Source organism: Carassius carassius, chromosome 23 (assembly GCF_963082965.1).
Source record: "Carassius carassius chromosome 23, fCarCar2.1, whole genome shotgun sequence".
Lineage (NCBI taxonomy): Eukaryota > Metazoa > Chordata > Actinopteri > Cypriniformes > Cyprinidae > Carassius > Carassius carassius.
The window spans coordinates 18224276-18240720 of NC_081777.1; the positions used below are offsets into that span (position 1 = coordinate 18224276).

A 16445-nucleotide genomic window follows, 5' to 3' on the forward strand; every position below is an offset into this window, starting at 1 on the left:
CTTAGAGCTACGGTTTTACAGTTCTGGCTGCCCTACATGCAATCTCTCCTAGTCCAAACAGACCTTTTCCTCAGGTTAAACGTTTATAAGGGATCTGCCCAGAATCAATTCAACACAACACTCAGGAATGAGAGTATGGAGTAAGCTTAGTATGTGATTGAATACATGCAAACTTCCATCATCATCTACATTTGTGTGTAATAGAATTCACAGCAAATGCAACTTCCTCTATTCTATTGTTGCTAAGAATACTGATATGCATTAACTGGAACTCTGTTCCCTACTGACCTGGTAATACTTCCACTAAATAAATAGAACTGAACTTCCGTCGGATGATTTATCATTCCACTAACAGCAGAGTGCTTGATGGTAAACTGTGACTAAGAGCTCTGTTTATGCATCTAATTACTCACAATGACATTAAACAAACTTCATTTCTGCATGTAGGACAAGCTTAAAGTCAGACGGTCAGTTAATAGTTCACATGGAGGGGATGTTCACAGCACATTTATAAACACACATGCAGAACAGAAACCACATGGTCAATGTATCAACCAGAAACGCCTTGTTGTCTGCATACGAGAGCTACTGTGTGGGCCAAGTTACTGTTGTGATACACTATGACAAATTATACCAGTCTTTCTACAACATTGGCAGTAGCATACTAACTCAATTCAGTGTCCAACTGATGTCTGACCAATATGTGGCTGCTTCTGAATGCTCCCAGGCATGTTTGGCACACACTATAAGCCCTTTCACACATACAGACTTTTCCGGAAAATTACCGGTAAATTGCCGTAAAGAGATCATGTGTGAACAGGATCTTTTCAAAAATACCGATAAATTCGTTCCGGCAATTTACCGATATAAGTTGTAACATTACCAGTAAATTGCCGGAATTCTGCTGTGTGTGAACGCAGAAGGAAAATTACCGGTATGAGCACATAAGAGTTCAGAACGCAGTGACGTAATACGTCTACTACTCCAATCATAACAATGTGACGCATTCACGCACTGTTTAATAAAATAAAATAAATGTCATCCAACTGAAGCGACAGTGAAATTAAAGCGCTTCTCCTTATCCGGGCGGATGAAGAAATATGTCATCATCTGAGAGAAACTGTTAGTGATGCAGTAACGTATGATAAAATAACTGTTAACTGTCTCCGAGAGCAATGCATTCACAGGACAAAGTCAGGTCATCAGTAAACTGAAAACATTGCGTCTTAATATCTAAAAAATAAACGACCATCACAAACGAAGTAGTAGTGGAAGTATTTATTGTTCCTATTATGACTTTTGTCAATCTATTTGGGGATCCTGCTACTCCATAAATCCTGTAGCTCTAAACCAGTAGATCTCAACCCGCAGCACGTCATGAAATCACATGCGGCCCACCATGCCGAACACAATAAAAATAATAATAATAATAACTTTAAGTTTTACAACTTATTTTAGTTTTTACATATGGAAAAACACATAAGGTACAAACGAGAAGTCGGAGCAGTGGAGCTGGACATTCGGCATCAACTTTATGGTTTGCCCCGCAACTCACTTCAGCCCGTCTTTTTTCCCAATTCTCCCAAAACAGCTTATACTACTGTTTCAGCTATTAAAATAGTTCAGTTTTGTATGTTTGGAGCAGTTTTTGATTGTTAAACAGGCCTATAAGTTTTGATTTAAAGCGGCCACCACAGAGAGAGAGTTTACATAGCCTATGTTTAATCAGTTTAGCCTTCTCAAATCATCACGAATTGTCCAAAATAAAATCTAAAGATATAAAACAGTTCAAGCATGTAACAATGTTTTAACGTTAAACCCAGATGTGCGCTATATCGAATATTTTGTGAGGAGAGTGCAAGATAAAACATATAGGTGCCAGCGCGATCATAATATAAAAAAAGAAATAAAAAATAAAGAAAACAAACATGCTTTCTGCCGTCTCGTCTTGAACAGGAGAGCTTACAAAAATAAACCGAAACTCAGCAGAAGGCCTCACAGACATGATAAATATATCTTATAGAAAGCTTTAAATTACTACTTAACGAAATAATAAAAACAAACAAAACAAATCTCAATACAATCATAATCCGTATAGAAGGCGCGTCTAATGAGGAGATGATGAGTCAGGCAACTTCATCCTTAGGGACACAGACTCAGTAAACACTAGTTTATTAGTAAATAATTCAAATATATTTTTAGTATTTCCCTCTGTCACATTCATGGTAATTACTTTTTCCGGTGCTTTGCGACATCTTTTGAACTCAATTTGAATGCAGAACTGTTTATCTGCGCTGATAGACTATTTGATATGAATTTGGATCAGCATAGGCTACATTTGTGAACGCACCTTTTCTGCAATGTCGCGTGTCTTACAGACTGCAATTTACAACCGCAACTTCATTGTGCTATTAATCCTTTCAAGCCGATTTTCAACAAATTGGCCAGCTCCCGACAGCATCAGGTGTTTTATTAATGGTGAGTATAATTATTTAAACCAGTCGTCTATTACGATGTCTCTGTAACAAAAGCAGTTGCATGAATACTAAAGTTTGAAACAAAAATGAAACCATCAACAGAAATACTGAACACGTATTACCCTCAATGTTTAAAAATACAAGCGCAGCTATTTAGAGGTTAAGGACGTCACAGAAATTACCGGTATTTTGGAATGGATGTGTGAATGGTGCTTTTCCGGAAAAAAGCTGGAATGTCGTTGACTGTGTGAACAGCGCATTTTTTAATTTACCGGTAAAGTCGTTCCGGTAATTTTACGGCAATTTACTGGTATTACTGTGTGAAAGAGGCTATAGCGTGTCAGACGTCAAAAATATTGGATCTGTGCATTAGGCCTTACAATGCACTCTGACAGACGAGTATTTATTAATTACACAACTGTTCAAAAGACTAGGGGGGGTAAGATTTTTCTTTTCGCAAGAATTTAAGCAGCACAGCCATTTTTTTTACATTGATAAGAAATGTTTCTTGAAGACCAAATCAGCATATTAGAATGATTTCTAAAGGATCATGTGACTCTTAAGACTGGAGTAATGGCTGCTGAAAATTCAGCTTCGCCATCACAGGAATAAATTAGATTTTTAAATATATTAAAATAGATTATTTTAAGTTCTAAATATATTCTACAATATTACTGTTTTTATTGTATTTTCTATCAAATAATGCAGCCCTGCTAAGTGTAAGAGACTATATTTAAAACATTTGAAAAAAATGTACTGACTCCAACCTATTAAACTGTAGTTTACATACTATACGTCTATATTATATTAATAAACTACATATTTTATTATTTTTGCAGTTTATTTTATTCATTTATATAAAAACATTTTTTACAAAGCTTTTATTTTTTTAATTGCATATATATTAAAATAAAACTCCACCTTTGACACCAATACTTTATATATTTACATCAGGAGATCAAAAAAAAAAATTCCTCCACTAATCATAAACTAATCCTTAATAATTTCAACCATACTCAACAGAGAAACCACTTTTGATGTAACCCAAACCACAAGCCTACACTTCCACCAAGACCGACAACAAACAGGTCTTTTGGGATGTGTGTGCTGATAAGGGCTGAAATATCCAGGGCTTGTGATAAGAGTATCTGATTCTGGTGTTGTGTGTGGTGAAGCAGAGTAACTGTACACCAAAACCAAAGCTCAGATTAGTTTCGCTGCTCTTTCACACACTCCGAAAGAGAGCTTCCATGGCAACGGGGAGCTGCATGGCCCCGCTGCAGGCATGTCAGGGAAGAAACCATGGGGCAAAAACAGCTAGCTGGGGCTTGTCTGGGCTAATGAGACCAGCAGCAGTCCTCGCTATAGACACACACACACAAAGACAGAATACTAGACAGGACAGTGTTACCTTGAGTAGGAACTAGACCTGATGTGTGAGTGTGACTCAGAAATAGAATGATAGTCCTAACAATTGAAACCCTCTGACCCCTCTATTTTATTCTTAGATAAAAGCTGTCCCTGTTGTAGAAGTTACGGTCACAAACTCTTCAAGTACTGTGGGAAATGTGTGGCAACAGCCAATTGTCCTAGTCAGAAACAAACATAATGAAACAGGAAGTGGGATTTCTGGGGGGAAAAAACAACAACTCATTTACACACCCTCCTCATAAGGAATTGAAGTTTCACATTCCTCTCAGGAAGCAGTTCTTTATTTTTTGCAATCAGTTACAACTTTTCTAAAACAATAGGCTTAGATAGAAACGGTGGTAAAATGAAAGCGACTAAGCACCAGCAGAACTTGGCTAGAATATGATAAGAAACCAACCAAACAACAAACAAAGGAACAACAAAGAAAAAATTTAAGATGCAAATGCAAAGCAGAAAACTTTGCAAAGAAATTTACCACACTGGCATGGTATAATAATTAGAAAACCATACGCACACATTTTTAACTTCTACTTCCTGTCATATCACAGAGCACTGCTGCTTTCTTGTTAAAGTGCTAGCATGAAAAAAAAAGTGCTATGTATGTTGTCGGGTGCAGGGACTTACATTAGTGGGTTTAGATCTTTTAAAATTTTGATATTTTTAGCATTTTTATTAAAGGGGTCATCAGATGCCCATTTTCCACAAGCTGGTGATTCTTTAGGGTCTTAATAAAGGGTCTATAACATACTTTGGTTAAAATTTCTCAATGGTAGTGTAAAAAAAAAAACTTTTTTACCCCCTTCAAAATCAGCTCTGTTTTCAGCAAGCTGTTTTTATTCATGTTGCTTTAAATGCTAATGAGCGCTGCTCACCCCGCCCCTCTCTTCCGTGGGGTGAAGAGAGACTGTAAACTTCAGCTGCGAAACTTGCTAACTAGCACATATTAGGAAAGGTGATTTGCAAAGATTCATAAAAAAAACAATTATACTCAGGGCTCGAATTGCGGGGGGATGGCATCCACCTGGCTGAAAAAAATTACAAAAAGCATCCCCTTGGAAAAACCACCATCCCCCTTTACCATCCCCTTTAGAATAATATGTGTATTATGTAAAACTTACCAAGCAAATTAAATGTTAAAATTCTCTAAATTACTTAAGATAATTCACAAACTAAATAGCGGCGATTGGCCAATCAGAACTCGGTACTTTAACAAGCTGCTGACAAGCGGAAACAAGTTTTCGTCATCTTTCGTACACAATGGTTAAAATGCAACTTTTGAAGTTCTTTAAAAAAAGACAACAGAAAAGGTATGATTTTAATTTAAATAATTCAAGTAATGTACTTTTCTGAATATCTTCTAATATCTCTGTGTGATCACAAATGTGCTTTAATTTTATACAACAGTGCATAGCAGCACCATGTTTCGTTCCTTGAATGAATCAGATTTTGGACGAATCGAGTGAGCTCGGAATTCAACAGTCCATTCAGATGTTTCGTTTCTAACTGAATCAGCCGTTTTGAACGAATGTTTGATTTGAATGATTCAATAAATCATTTATTAAAACATGACTTGCTGCCACCTACTGGCGGTTTCATTGTCATCATTATTTATCCATGACATTCCTTAAACCAGACAAAGTGCTAGCACTACCAGCACAAAAGCACATAAGTAAAACACAAAATTTCATGCACCAAAAGGAAAAAAAAGCTTATAAATAACAGTTCATTTAATAAAGTGTAAAAATTAATTTTAGTTGAGTATTGTGCATTTTTCCTTTACCACTATTTTTTTTAAATAGATGTTTAATGATTTTAATGGAACCAAAATCAATATAAACATGCATTACACAGACATATTTGACTGTTCGCATCTTGTGTAGTGTCTTACGTTAGTTTAACGGCTATATTGGCATAATATCTGCATAATGTTTAAAAATGTTCAGTTAAGTAAATATTTTTAAAACACATTTTGGCTATTTAATTTATGCAATGGTGAAAAAATTGGCAAAATAGGGATAAAAATGCACACAAAAAACTTGTATTCAGTATTCAGCTGTGTTTAATTTTGTTCTTAATTTAATTAAGTTCTTAAGTTAATTTATTTTCATTTTGGTGCATCCCTACATTTCATAGGGCCTTAAACATTTTATTTTTGTCAAACCTTTAATAAATTGCCGTTTAATTCTAAGTTTAATGATTTCAACTAAGTAGTCATTAGAATAAAACAGTTTTATTTCACCATTAAAACAGAGTCTAGAAAAATGTAAAGAAAAAAAATATATAATCCAGAAAAATTAAAACAGAATGGCTGCACGATAAATCGCATGCGATATTTAATGCGCATCTTGTCAGTAAAACCGGTTCTGTAATCAGCGGTAAATCTCCATCACCTGCGCAGTATTTACTACACAGAGCCATTGTTCACTGACAAGCTGCGCAAAACCATGATCGTATTTTGCGCACGTTTTGCATAGGTTGTCGATGCTGCTCCATGGAATTTGGGGAAAAATAAATGGAATACATAGTCAATTTCAAAAATATGTATTGTTGACTACATTGAGAAACATGATATACACTAGGGCTGCACGATATTGGGAAAAAATGACATTGCGATATTTTATTTTTCTGCGATATATATTGCGATATGAAAAATGGGGTGAGCACACTTACATTATCATTTTAAATGATTTAAACATGGACACCATCGTGTCAATTGATTAACATGCGCGAGGGAGAAAGAGCAAGACAGCGCTCGTGTTGTTTGAAGACAGTGAGCGTGCAGCCGGGGCTCGCTCACGCTCTCTCGCTCTCTCTCTCTCTCTCTCTCTCTCTCCCTCTCTCTCTCTTTCTTCCTGTCTCTCTCTCTCTCTCTCTCCTTCTGTCTCTCTCTCTCTCTCCTTCTGTCTCTCTCTCTCCCTCCTTCTGTCTCTCTGTCTCTCTCTCTCTCTCTGTCTCTCTCTCTCTCTCTCTCTCCCTCTGTCTCTCTCTCTGCCCTGTCAAAACTTTCACGCTATGATGGTTAAGCTGTGCAATTAATCCGCGAATTACATTCATCAAGGGCCGGGGAGCAGCTGGCCCGTACAGTTTATGAATAACGGATCAACTACGACAGCCAACATCGCACATCCTGCGATGTGACTATCGTGGATTCGTAAATCGCGATATAGATGCTTAAACGACACATCGTGCAGCCCTAATATACACTAAGTTCATGACTATGTGGGCATTAAACGCAATGGGCTTGAATTTGATGATACCTGGCTGAGATCATTTCTACTTCCTCCTACAAGAGGATGTGGTGATCACTTCAAAACAAACAGTGATGCCAACATGTCTTGGTTTAGCAGAAAGGATGTTCCTCTTACCTGTTTGCCTGGGCTATGATCCGTTGAGGTTGCAGGTATGTTTAGGGACTGGCTTCTTGTTACAGCCGCCCCTGTTGATGCTCTTCTGGCTTGGGTGACTAAAGTCAGCTTGCTCTCCACCTGTGCCGAGGGACTGCCCTTATCCACAACTTCAGGTTCATCCAGAAGAACTGCATCCCATGGGTCTTTAGCAGTCACAGACTTCTGTACTAAAGGTCCACTTGATACAGTGGGTGTCTCCTCTACCTCCACCTCCTTACGCTTGTTGAGCGGGTCTAGGTCCAGCCACTCAAAACGGCTAATGTTGGGGGTTTCTAAGGGTTGTGGCGTGGGCTCCAGAGACTTGACACTTCGCAATTCGGTTTCCATGCTGGAGGTCCTGCCGTTTTTCAAGTATTCCGAAGTGCTGGCAATCTTGTCAAACAGTTTGGCCATCTCTGGGGTGATGGCAGGCTGTGGATAGACCAGAGCAGCAGGTGGATGGATTGGTGTAAAGGAGAGGAAGGAGGTTGGATGGGACGGCAGACTAATAAAGCTAGACAAAGCTGGATTTAAACCATTTTGGAAAGAGCATGGAGGCTTCGGGAAGGGAGCAGAGGGGAAGATGGGAGTCTGTGCGTGTGTTGGGGTGGGCGTCCAGTGGAAAGAAGAAGGGCTGAACGCATGTACTCCAGGATAAGATGCACTGAGATTGCAACCTAGCAAAGAGGAAGGTCTTGTTATTTTGTTGACGCCAAAACTGTCATCCAGAAGCAGCTTTTCCAGCTCCTCCTTGGTCAGCTTCTCTAAATCGATATCTTCAAATTTGTCTTTTTGTTCTTTCCTCTGTGTTTCCGATTCAGAGAACACAATGAGGTCTTTCTCTTGCCGGCTAGTGGATGTTTGCGCTGATAGATTGGGAAGGGGATTAACGGAAGGCACTGTGGCTGGTAGTGTGTGCCTTTTCTCACGCTTGATTTTATCCAAGGCCTCTAACTCCATACGTATAGCCTCCTCCTTTCCCACAAACCCTTTGGGTCGGACCACCCCCGGAGAGGCTGGCCTGTCAATCCGAAACCCATTGCCACTGGATATGTGGGCCATGGTGTCAGCTTTGCCTTGCTATGTACATGGGGAGACCACTGGGTTTGACAGGAACTTTACAACAGGTGCCTACAGGAGGAAATTGAGAGAATATTACATTTTAGTATCAGGAACTCAATGATTTCAAAAGATGTATTGCATGCTCACTGCCAATATATATCACTCTGGGGCTTTTTTTTTTTTAAGCATCAAATTACCTGTTCAAAATTATGTGTTTACAGCTTCTTTCACTCATAGTAATGGATCCAGTCCATTATGCACCCACATTAGTGTGACATTTTGACATGAATCAAATAAATGAATACATTTTGTTCTTATGTTCAGTATGAAAGCCAATGCAAAACATGAAAAGACGGGTGAATGCAACCCTACACCTTGCAATAGAAAATTAACTCAGCAGCAATTCAAGCCTAAAACAAGATGCACAAGGCCATCAAATATGACAGGATCATGGAGAATCTTATTTAGTTATTCTTATTAAGTTACGATCCAACAATCACAAGTTTTGGAATTCTGACAAAAGCATCATAAATATTTCAGACATGGGAAGTCTTTAGATTACGAAATGCTCAAAACATCAGCAGGAAAACACAGTTCATGTGAGTGGCCAGTAAGGGCGTGTCAAAATCTAGATTTAATGGGTGAATGGCAGTCGGTTACAAGCACATACCAGACATTTTCCTGTGCCTTACAGGCCCAAGACATGTCAGCTTGCAATTGAAACGGAACCAATTAGTTGCAAACTCAAAATAGGCTTCAAGCTCCTCATTCACAGCTTCAGTGATTAGGTGCTAAACCTACAAAAAAAGGGCAGGACTAATTTACATTACTTAAGTGAGGACAAAACAAAGAGTAATGAAAAAACACAGAGATGTGTCTTTATCAAGTGAAGACAGAGAGGAATGTGTGTCATTTAGGGGTGTTTTACACAATGCAATGCAGAGTTTAGTTGATTACAGCTGACAAGCAACTTGATGCATTAGTAAAAAGATTTAGGCCTAACTGGCGTTTATTACAAAAAATGTAATAATTAAAAAAAATTCTCCTGCCAAACATTATAGTTCTTCAGCAACCTTTAGCAGAATGGTTGTTCTGCTAAATGCTGATGATGTAATTGCTGTTGTAATGAGGTCAGTGGTGTGTGTGTTTACGGACTATTTTACAATGGCTTTGTGCACGGCTCATAATCAAGGATTGGTGTAAATAATGAAGAATTTAGCTGATGTACATTTGCAGGTTTAAATTCATAGGCTATTTTACAACTTCAAAAGCTACTTATACAATCAGAATTTATAGTTTGAACTATCCATTTAATAATATTAATTTCCTAATCAGATTTATTTGCATGACGCAGACGCTACGTCAATTAACAGCTGTTTTTGCACTGTTGCCAATCTTAAAAAAAAAAAAAAAACAGAAAGTAATTGCATGAGTGATATAAAATAAGGAATCTATTAAAAACAACTGTCACACTGTTATTTAATAGCTATATAAATATTTTTTGTTGAATTTCCAAAGATAATAATTAAAGCCATATCTATATAATTACCATAATATAAAATTATAGTGATAAAATATGTTGGTGATACCGCCAACCTCTACCATTAATAATCCAAGAACAACACGCCACACACCAAGATATGCTGGGAAATGGTCATCCAATTTGATTTAGTTTTACAAAAGGCATCAATGCTGCCAAGTCTGGCTATCAACACTCCATCAAGGCCATTGTGTACAGTGAGGAATCTAGCATACAATCCAGAGGGGTCAGTCTCTTCTGACCATTGTTCACAGAAGAGTTTTTCCACTTGTTATAAAAATTATTCTTGAAGATCTGTTTTCTAGTTCAAAATATACTATGTAAAATGATAAAAGGGCAAATACTTAAAACATATGGAGCGCAACATCTAGTGACTGTATATCTTTTTATTTTTTTCATGTCAGAATTATGAAAGCAGGTTGTATATTTGTGCTCTCGAAGTGATAAATTCTTCGCAGCTCAAACCTCCTAGGAATGGTTCTCACCCCACAGGGTGGATGCCTGACTGTTTCAGCAATGACAAACATCACTTTTTTATGCAATCGAAAAACCCACGAATGGAAAGCAATTCAAAGGTGGCCTCAAATCATAACAGAAGCCAGCAAAAATGTTTTTGTACTTTACAATAAAATTATTTATCAAGCTTCATTGCAAGCTGTTCAAAGTACAGAAGTCACACGTTCAAGACAGAAATGAATAACTAGATAAAGCATCTGGCCTTTAAATGACAGCGTGTCCGTTTATGAACATTGGTTCACTTTTACACATCAGAAATAGACTGAACACTAAGCATGAGTCTGAAATACGCAGAGTTCAGTTTGAAATGCTTTCCCAAGCACTTGCAAAACATGTCAAGGGAAGAGACAAATAGTTCCCAAGATGGTGAGAATGTCCAGAAGGGTAAATGGATGACAGACAAAACAATATGGCATTTTTAATGTGTGAAAGCTTTCTTTACACATATTCCGTTTACAGTAAACACAACATAATGTGTTTACGTGACCGAAAACAACTGCAGGACAGACAATAAATAAGTTACTTATGCAAATCCAGCTAGCATACCCAAGGTACATGATTCATGCATATAAATTCAATGACGCAACACTTCAGGAACAACACGATCACATGCCACCATTTCAGTTGAACTTTTAAAGAAACCATCTGTGCAGAATCTACAAAATTACACAATCCTGTTTCAGTTATCCTTGGCAAAAGGCAAAAAAACAAAAAACCTGCTTCTCCAGTCAGTTACCACAATACCATTAACTCCGAGTGGCATAAAAAGCTTTTATTCCTATTAGAAACATTCAAAGACTATAATTATTATACATACAATCAAAACTGTGCTATTTCAGATGGTTGGAAATTCCAAAAAATGTTTGGAATCGCAGTCCAAGTAAATAATGAAGAGGGATGCATTATATTTCCTTGCATAAAAAAATCAGCAATTTAACTTAAAAAAAAAAGATGAGAGAATGACAGAATTCATTTCAAATCCAATTGGAAAAATGAAGTGTTATAGGCTTTATCCGTTAGTGAAGGTGCAGCAGAGACTTGAGCTTCATCACTGACCTACATTAACCTGTTCTGAACTCAGCAGGAATTTACTGAGTGTATTATATGAAATATTGTTCAAAATAGAATTGCAACCCCGACTTACCTGTTTGAAAGACATTTCAAAAATTGAACCAAAGTTTATAAAGGATACAAAGTATGCAACAAAATAGATAATCAAACAAGCCACAATACCATAACACCAGTCTAGACTGCCAATAAATACAAATTGATATTTCTCATCAAATAGTGCTGTCAGCACGGTAAATATTCAGCCACGACACTACAAAACATCTCACAAACCTACTCCTTAACACAGCAACACAAGATCCCTCGTAAAAAGTCGGTTCCGAAACTTTTACGCAATGTTTCTGCAAATGTTTCGGCATTTCGGCGCACTTCACGCGCCAACAACAAAAGTGAAAACACAAGCAGAAGAAAAACAAACAGCGCAAATAACTGTACTCAGACAACCTACTATGCTTCCGGTAGACAGACGACTAAAGCTGACGGGTAAACTGAAATCAATTGTAAGAGTTGGTGTGAATAAATGAAGATTCCCACCTTCAGACTCTCCGATCTTTGACGCTGGACATTTTCCTCCAGCTGGAAAATTTGCTCATGTAGTCGTAGACACAAACGTCAGTTCCTGCTAGAGATCGGAGTGTAAAGATTACAGAGGAACAGCGACATCTGGAGGTCAGAAAACTCTTCTTTTGGTTCTCGGATTCTAACCACCAAAACAAACCAAAACCCGCGTCAATGCCACCTACTGTTAAATTATCAGAGCTGGTAGATTACTTACAAATTATAGTCCGTTAACTGATTCCAAATTGCATGACAATCCATTACATTATACATGACGTAATCCATTACATCACACATTTTAGGGAGCCTAATGTAATCAGACTACTTTTTGATTACTTTTAAATTAGGCTACTTTTATCCTAACATGTTTATCACATTGATTTAAATAGGACTATCATCATATGATATAGAAATACAGAGAGTAAGAAAATATAATCCATTCATTGGAATAAACAACATGAAGTGTAGCCTATTAAAATTTACATTACATCAAGTTTTCCCAAATAGGCGTTCATAAAGGAACTGCGGGGGGTTTGTGAGTTTAATGAAAAGATAACAATTAATTAAATCATAAATCATGTCAAATTAAAATGAATAATTTTAAAATTAAATTAAAACAATTATATATAATTATATTGATTATAATCAAAAAAGTGAATTTATAATCAATGACCCCTTATAATATTTTAATAATTATTATAAAATTTGCGTGTTCTCTGACATTGACTAATATTCTTATGGCATGGAGGTAAATTATATATATATATATATATATATATATATATATATATATATATATATATATATATATATATATATATATATATATATATATATATATATATATATATATATATATATATATATATATACACACACACACACACACACACACACACACAGAGAGAGAGAGAGAGAGAACACGCAAATATGATAATTATTAAAATATTTTAAGGGGTCCTTGATTATAAATTCACTTTTTTTAGGAGAACAGAAACAGCGATATGAAAAATAATGCAAAATCGTTTTTTTAAGGAAGCATGTACGTTACAGTGCCCCCCATAAACACAAACAAACTTTCGAAAATAGCCGGCTGACCACCCCTTTAAGGTAAATATGCATTAGGTGAACGAGGTTCAGATGACAAAAAGTTAGGCAATGTCTGCATTTGCCAAAATCTAAATAATTAATGAGTTTGAAAGACAAAATCCTCTCAATAATACCTAATTAATAATACATGGTTAAATAACTTACTGATTGCTGATTCAAATAAAAACGAATGTGTTTATCAGTTGATGCAATGTTGAAACACTTCTTAAACCTGAAATAATTTGAGCAAATCTAAAATGGTCAAATGCTGTGTAGCCACCTGATTAACGACTATGTGAATGCCAAAACTAGACTTTAGTCTGTAAGCGACAGGCTATTTTAGAAAGGACATTTTCAAAGATGAAAAAGAGGAATTCGATGGAATCAGTAAATTATGAATAATTTCAGTCTTGCCATTTTATGCATTTGCACCTTCATTGATAATGGAGCTAATATTTTATAGGCCTATGCTATGTGATTTATTTGCATATCAACTTCAACCCTTTTTCAAAATAATCCTGCTTCCTTATTTCTCTCCACTTCCAGATGAATCAGAATCGCTCAAACTGTACCTCCTAATTTTTGCTTGACCTAATATATATATTTTTTTTTAAATACCAAAGAGTTTTAAATACCAAATGCAATATATATAATATATATATTGCATTTGGTATTTAAAAATCTTTTCAAATATTGAATTAGTTTCTTGAGGAAGACACGAGCCTCCGCATTTCCTCCAAGCCTGCAGGTGGCAGTAAGAAAGCAGTTGTACACACAGGAAAACGCTGAGTGAGAGAACAGATGACTGGAGCGCACCATGGCAACAAGTTCAGCTGAAACCTCGAGCTATCAGCCTTTTAAATGTAAGTGTTTGCTTCTTAAACACGTATGGTGTTCTTCTTATGGTTGCCTTAAAAAAAGACAAAAGAGTGTTAGTTTTGACATTATTTTGCCTGTCTGTGCGTTTTGTGGTTGGTTTTTAAAGTAAAAATAGTTCGCGGTTAGTGATAGGCAAACTAAAATGCGTCTCACAAAATCATGTTACCACAAAATGAGATACTGTATGTTAGTCATAGTTTTATTTAAATAAATTTTCTGGATACAGACTGCAATAATTTGAACCCATTTTCTTTCTTTACTATCAAGATGCTTTGACATGGAAATGTGTAGCCCATCCCTTCACAAGAGGGCACTCAAGATCAACGATGGGGTCTAATTTGCGTGTATTTATGTGTTTATCAGGTTTAGAGATTAGATACACAACTCTGCTGTTGATGGCTTGTTGTGCATCAGTTGCAATTGGAAAACAAATTGTCCAAGAGGATCATTTAGGCAAACATAACCATGAACATAATGCAAATATGTTCCTTGGCTCGGAGGTATGGTTCTTAATAATCCAGTTACTAATCCAGTATCATTCTACCAGCTAACTCTCACTGGTTTTCAGGACAAAGATGAAATACAGAAACTCAGCCCATCTGAGCAGCGAAAGCGACTGGTGGAGATCGTGAAGAAGATTGACACCAACCCTGATAAATACCTGACTCCAGGTCAGTTCTGGTTTGAGTGACTCCTATGTCTTGAATTTCAAGATTTGAAACTCTAATATATTCCTGTCATTGCAAAACTGCATTTTCTTCAGCCATTACTCCAGCCTTCAGTGTCACATGATCCTTCAGAAATCATTCTGATATATTGATTTGCTGCTCAAGAAAGTTTTTTCTTGCTTCTCTAGAGGAAATCACATTATGGATACAGAGGGTGTACAGGACATATGCGTTGGATGATGCTGAGGAACGCTTCCCTGAGTTTGACTCCAATAGTGATGGTCTGGTATCTTGGGACGAATACAATCTGGTCTTGCATGGTCATACTGTGGAAGTTGATGTAGATGCTGTTCTTGAAGACCCAGAGGAGGAGTCTCTCAGATTTGTATGTTGCATCATTTATTAACATTTCAGATTGTGGAACAGCAAAGAAAGATCTTGTGTGATGGGATTTTCTTTTTTGTTTCACTCACAGCTACATGCAAAGGAAAAAAGACGTTTTGACTTTGCTGATATGGATGGCTCGGGTGCCTTGAACTTAACGGAGTTCCTTGCATTTACTCATCCGTCTGAAGTGGACCACATGGCTGTAAGTGTAAAGTGAAGATGCAGTAAATTAGACATGAAACATTCATGTTAACTGTGTGTTTTGTGGTTACATTTACCCCAGGATTTTGCTATTGATGATGTGCTTTCTGAATATGACGTGGATAAAGACGGATTCATCAGCTTGAGTGAATTCATTGGAGATCTCAGAGCACATGGTATGACTATGTTGGGATAAATAACAGTATATATTGTCATTTCACTACTAGTGATTATAAAAAAGTCAAATAACCAATAAATGGATGAAATTGCACTTCTGCACTATATTGTCTGAAAAATAAAATCAGAAGCTTAAATATAGTTGAATTTAGGCATAATAACATTTCAATATACAGTATGAAAATGCATCTTCATTTTGAGATTTGCTAAACATTACATTTGGCAGTTCTATTAAATTATCAGCATTTTTATAGAATTTTTATTTTTTACGGATATTTTGTGTGTCCTTTTTTTGTGCATTGTGCATTCTTACATCAATCACATACTTTACCATTAGGTTCTTTTGCTATACAGATTCATCTCGATTTTTTCCAGGAGTGTGGAAAATAATTATCCGAAACATGTAAGTTTGTTTGTCTGTGTTTAAGAGCAGGAAGAGCCCTCGCAGTGGGAGGTGGAGGAAACGGTGCGCTTTAAAGATCTCTATGACCAGGATAAGGATGGAAAACTTAACAGGGATGAACAGCTCCGCTGGGTCGCTCCCAACAGCTATGGCTCGGCACGAGAAGAAGTCAGTCAATGTGCCATTTGTCCGCTAATGTATTGTTTACGTCATTAACAAGATGTTCTAAATATTTTTTTTTTCTTTGAATGTTGAACAGGCCATTCATCTGATCAAGGAAATGGACCAAGATGGTGATGGAAGACTCTCGGAAGCGGAGATTTTAAAAAACCAAGACACTTTCATGAACAGTGAAGTGACTGATTACGGCAGACAGCTTCAAGTGCCCCGTGATGAACTGTAATAGTTAGAACCTTTTATAAATAGCTCTTATGGTGCCACAAAGAAAGACTACTTGAGTTTTTACAAGTTCATTTTTATTAGATAACATGTAACTGATACACTAGTTACACAGCCCTGCATCTTGATTTGCAAAAATGATGTGATGAACTCATTATGATGCCAAGTTCAAAAATACCAATAAAAACTTTCCACCATTTTCAC

At 36.7% G+C, this 16445-nt stretch overlaps 2 protein-coding genes across 3 annotated transcripts in view; one reads left to right on the plus strand and one right to left on the minus strand.

Annotated features, from left to right (window-relative positions):
• The window catches only part of LOC132101412 (phosphatidylinositol 4-phosphate 3-kinase C2 domain-containing subunit alpha-like), a 46022-nt gene extending 33836 nt beyond the window's left edge, over window positions 1–12186 (minus strand). Inside the window, exons 1-2 of one of the 2 annotated variants that reach the window (XM_059506350.1) lie at window positions 12015–12186; window positions 7274–8425 (exon numbers count right to left, since the gene is read on the minus strand). In XM_059506350.1, coding sequence (XP_059362333.1) covers window positions 7274–8356 — 1083 coding nt within the window. In that variant the 5' untranslated portion in view covers window positions 8357–8425; window positions 12015–12186. Of the gene's footprint in view, window positions 1–7273; window positions 8426–11757; window positions 11891–12014 lie in introns of those variants that run through there. The other variant, XM_059506351.1, reaches the window with a different exon arrangement.
• A 1659-nt stretch (window positions 12187–13845) lies between these two features.
• Window positions 13846–16440, plus strand: LOC132101927 (reticulocalbin-2-like). Its single transcript, XM_059507147.1, has 8 exons — window positions 13846–13990; window positions 14370–14506; window positions 14575–14677; window positions 14863–15059; window positions 15150–15263; window positions 15345–15438; window positions 15868–16010; window positions 16102–16440. The coding sequence occupies exons 1-8, from the start codon at window positions 13945–13947 to the stop codon at window positions 16243–16245; spliced, it is 978 nt and encodes a 325-aa protein (XP_059363130.1). The 5' UTR covers window positions 13846–13944; the 3' UTR covers window positions 16246–16440.
• The last annotated feature ends 5 nt before the right edge of the window (window positions 16441–16445 follow it).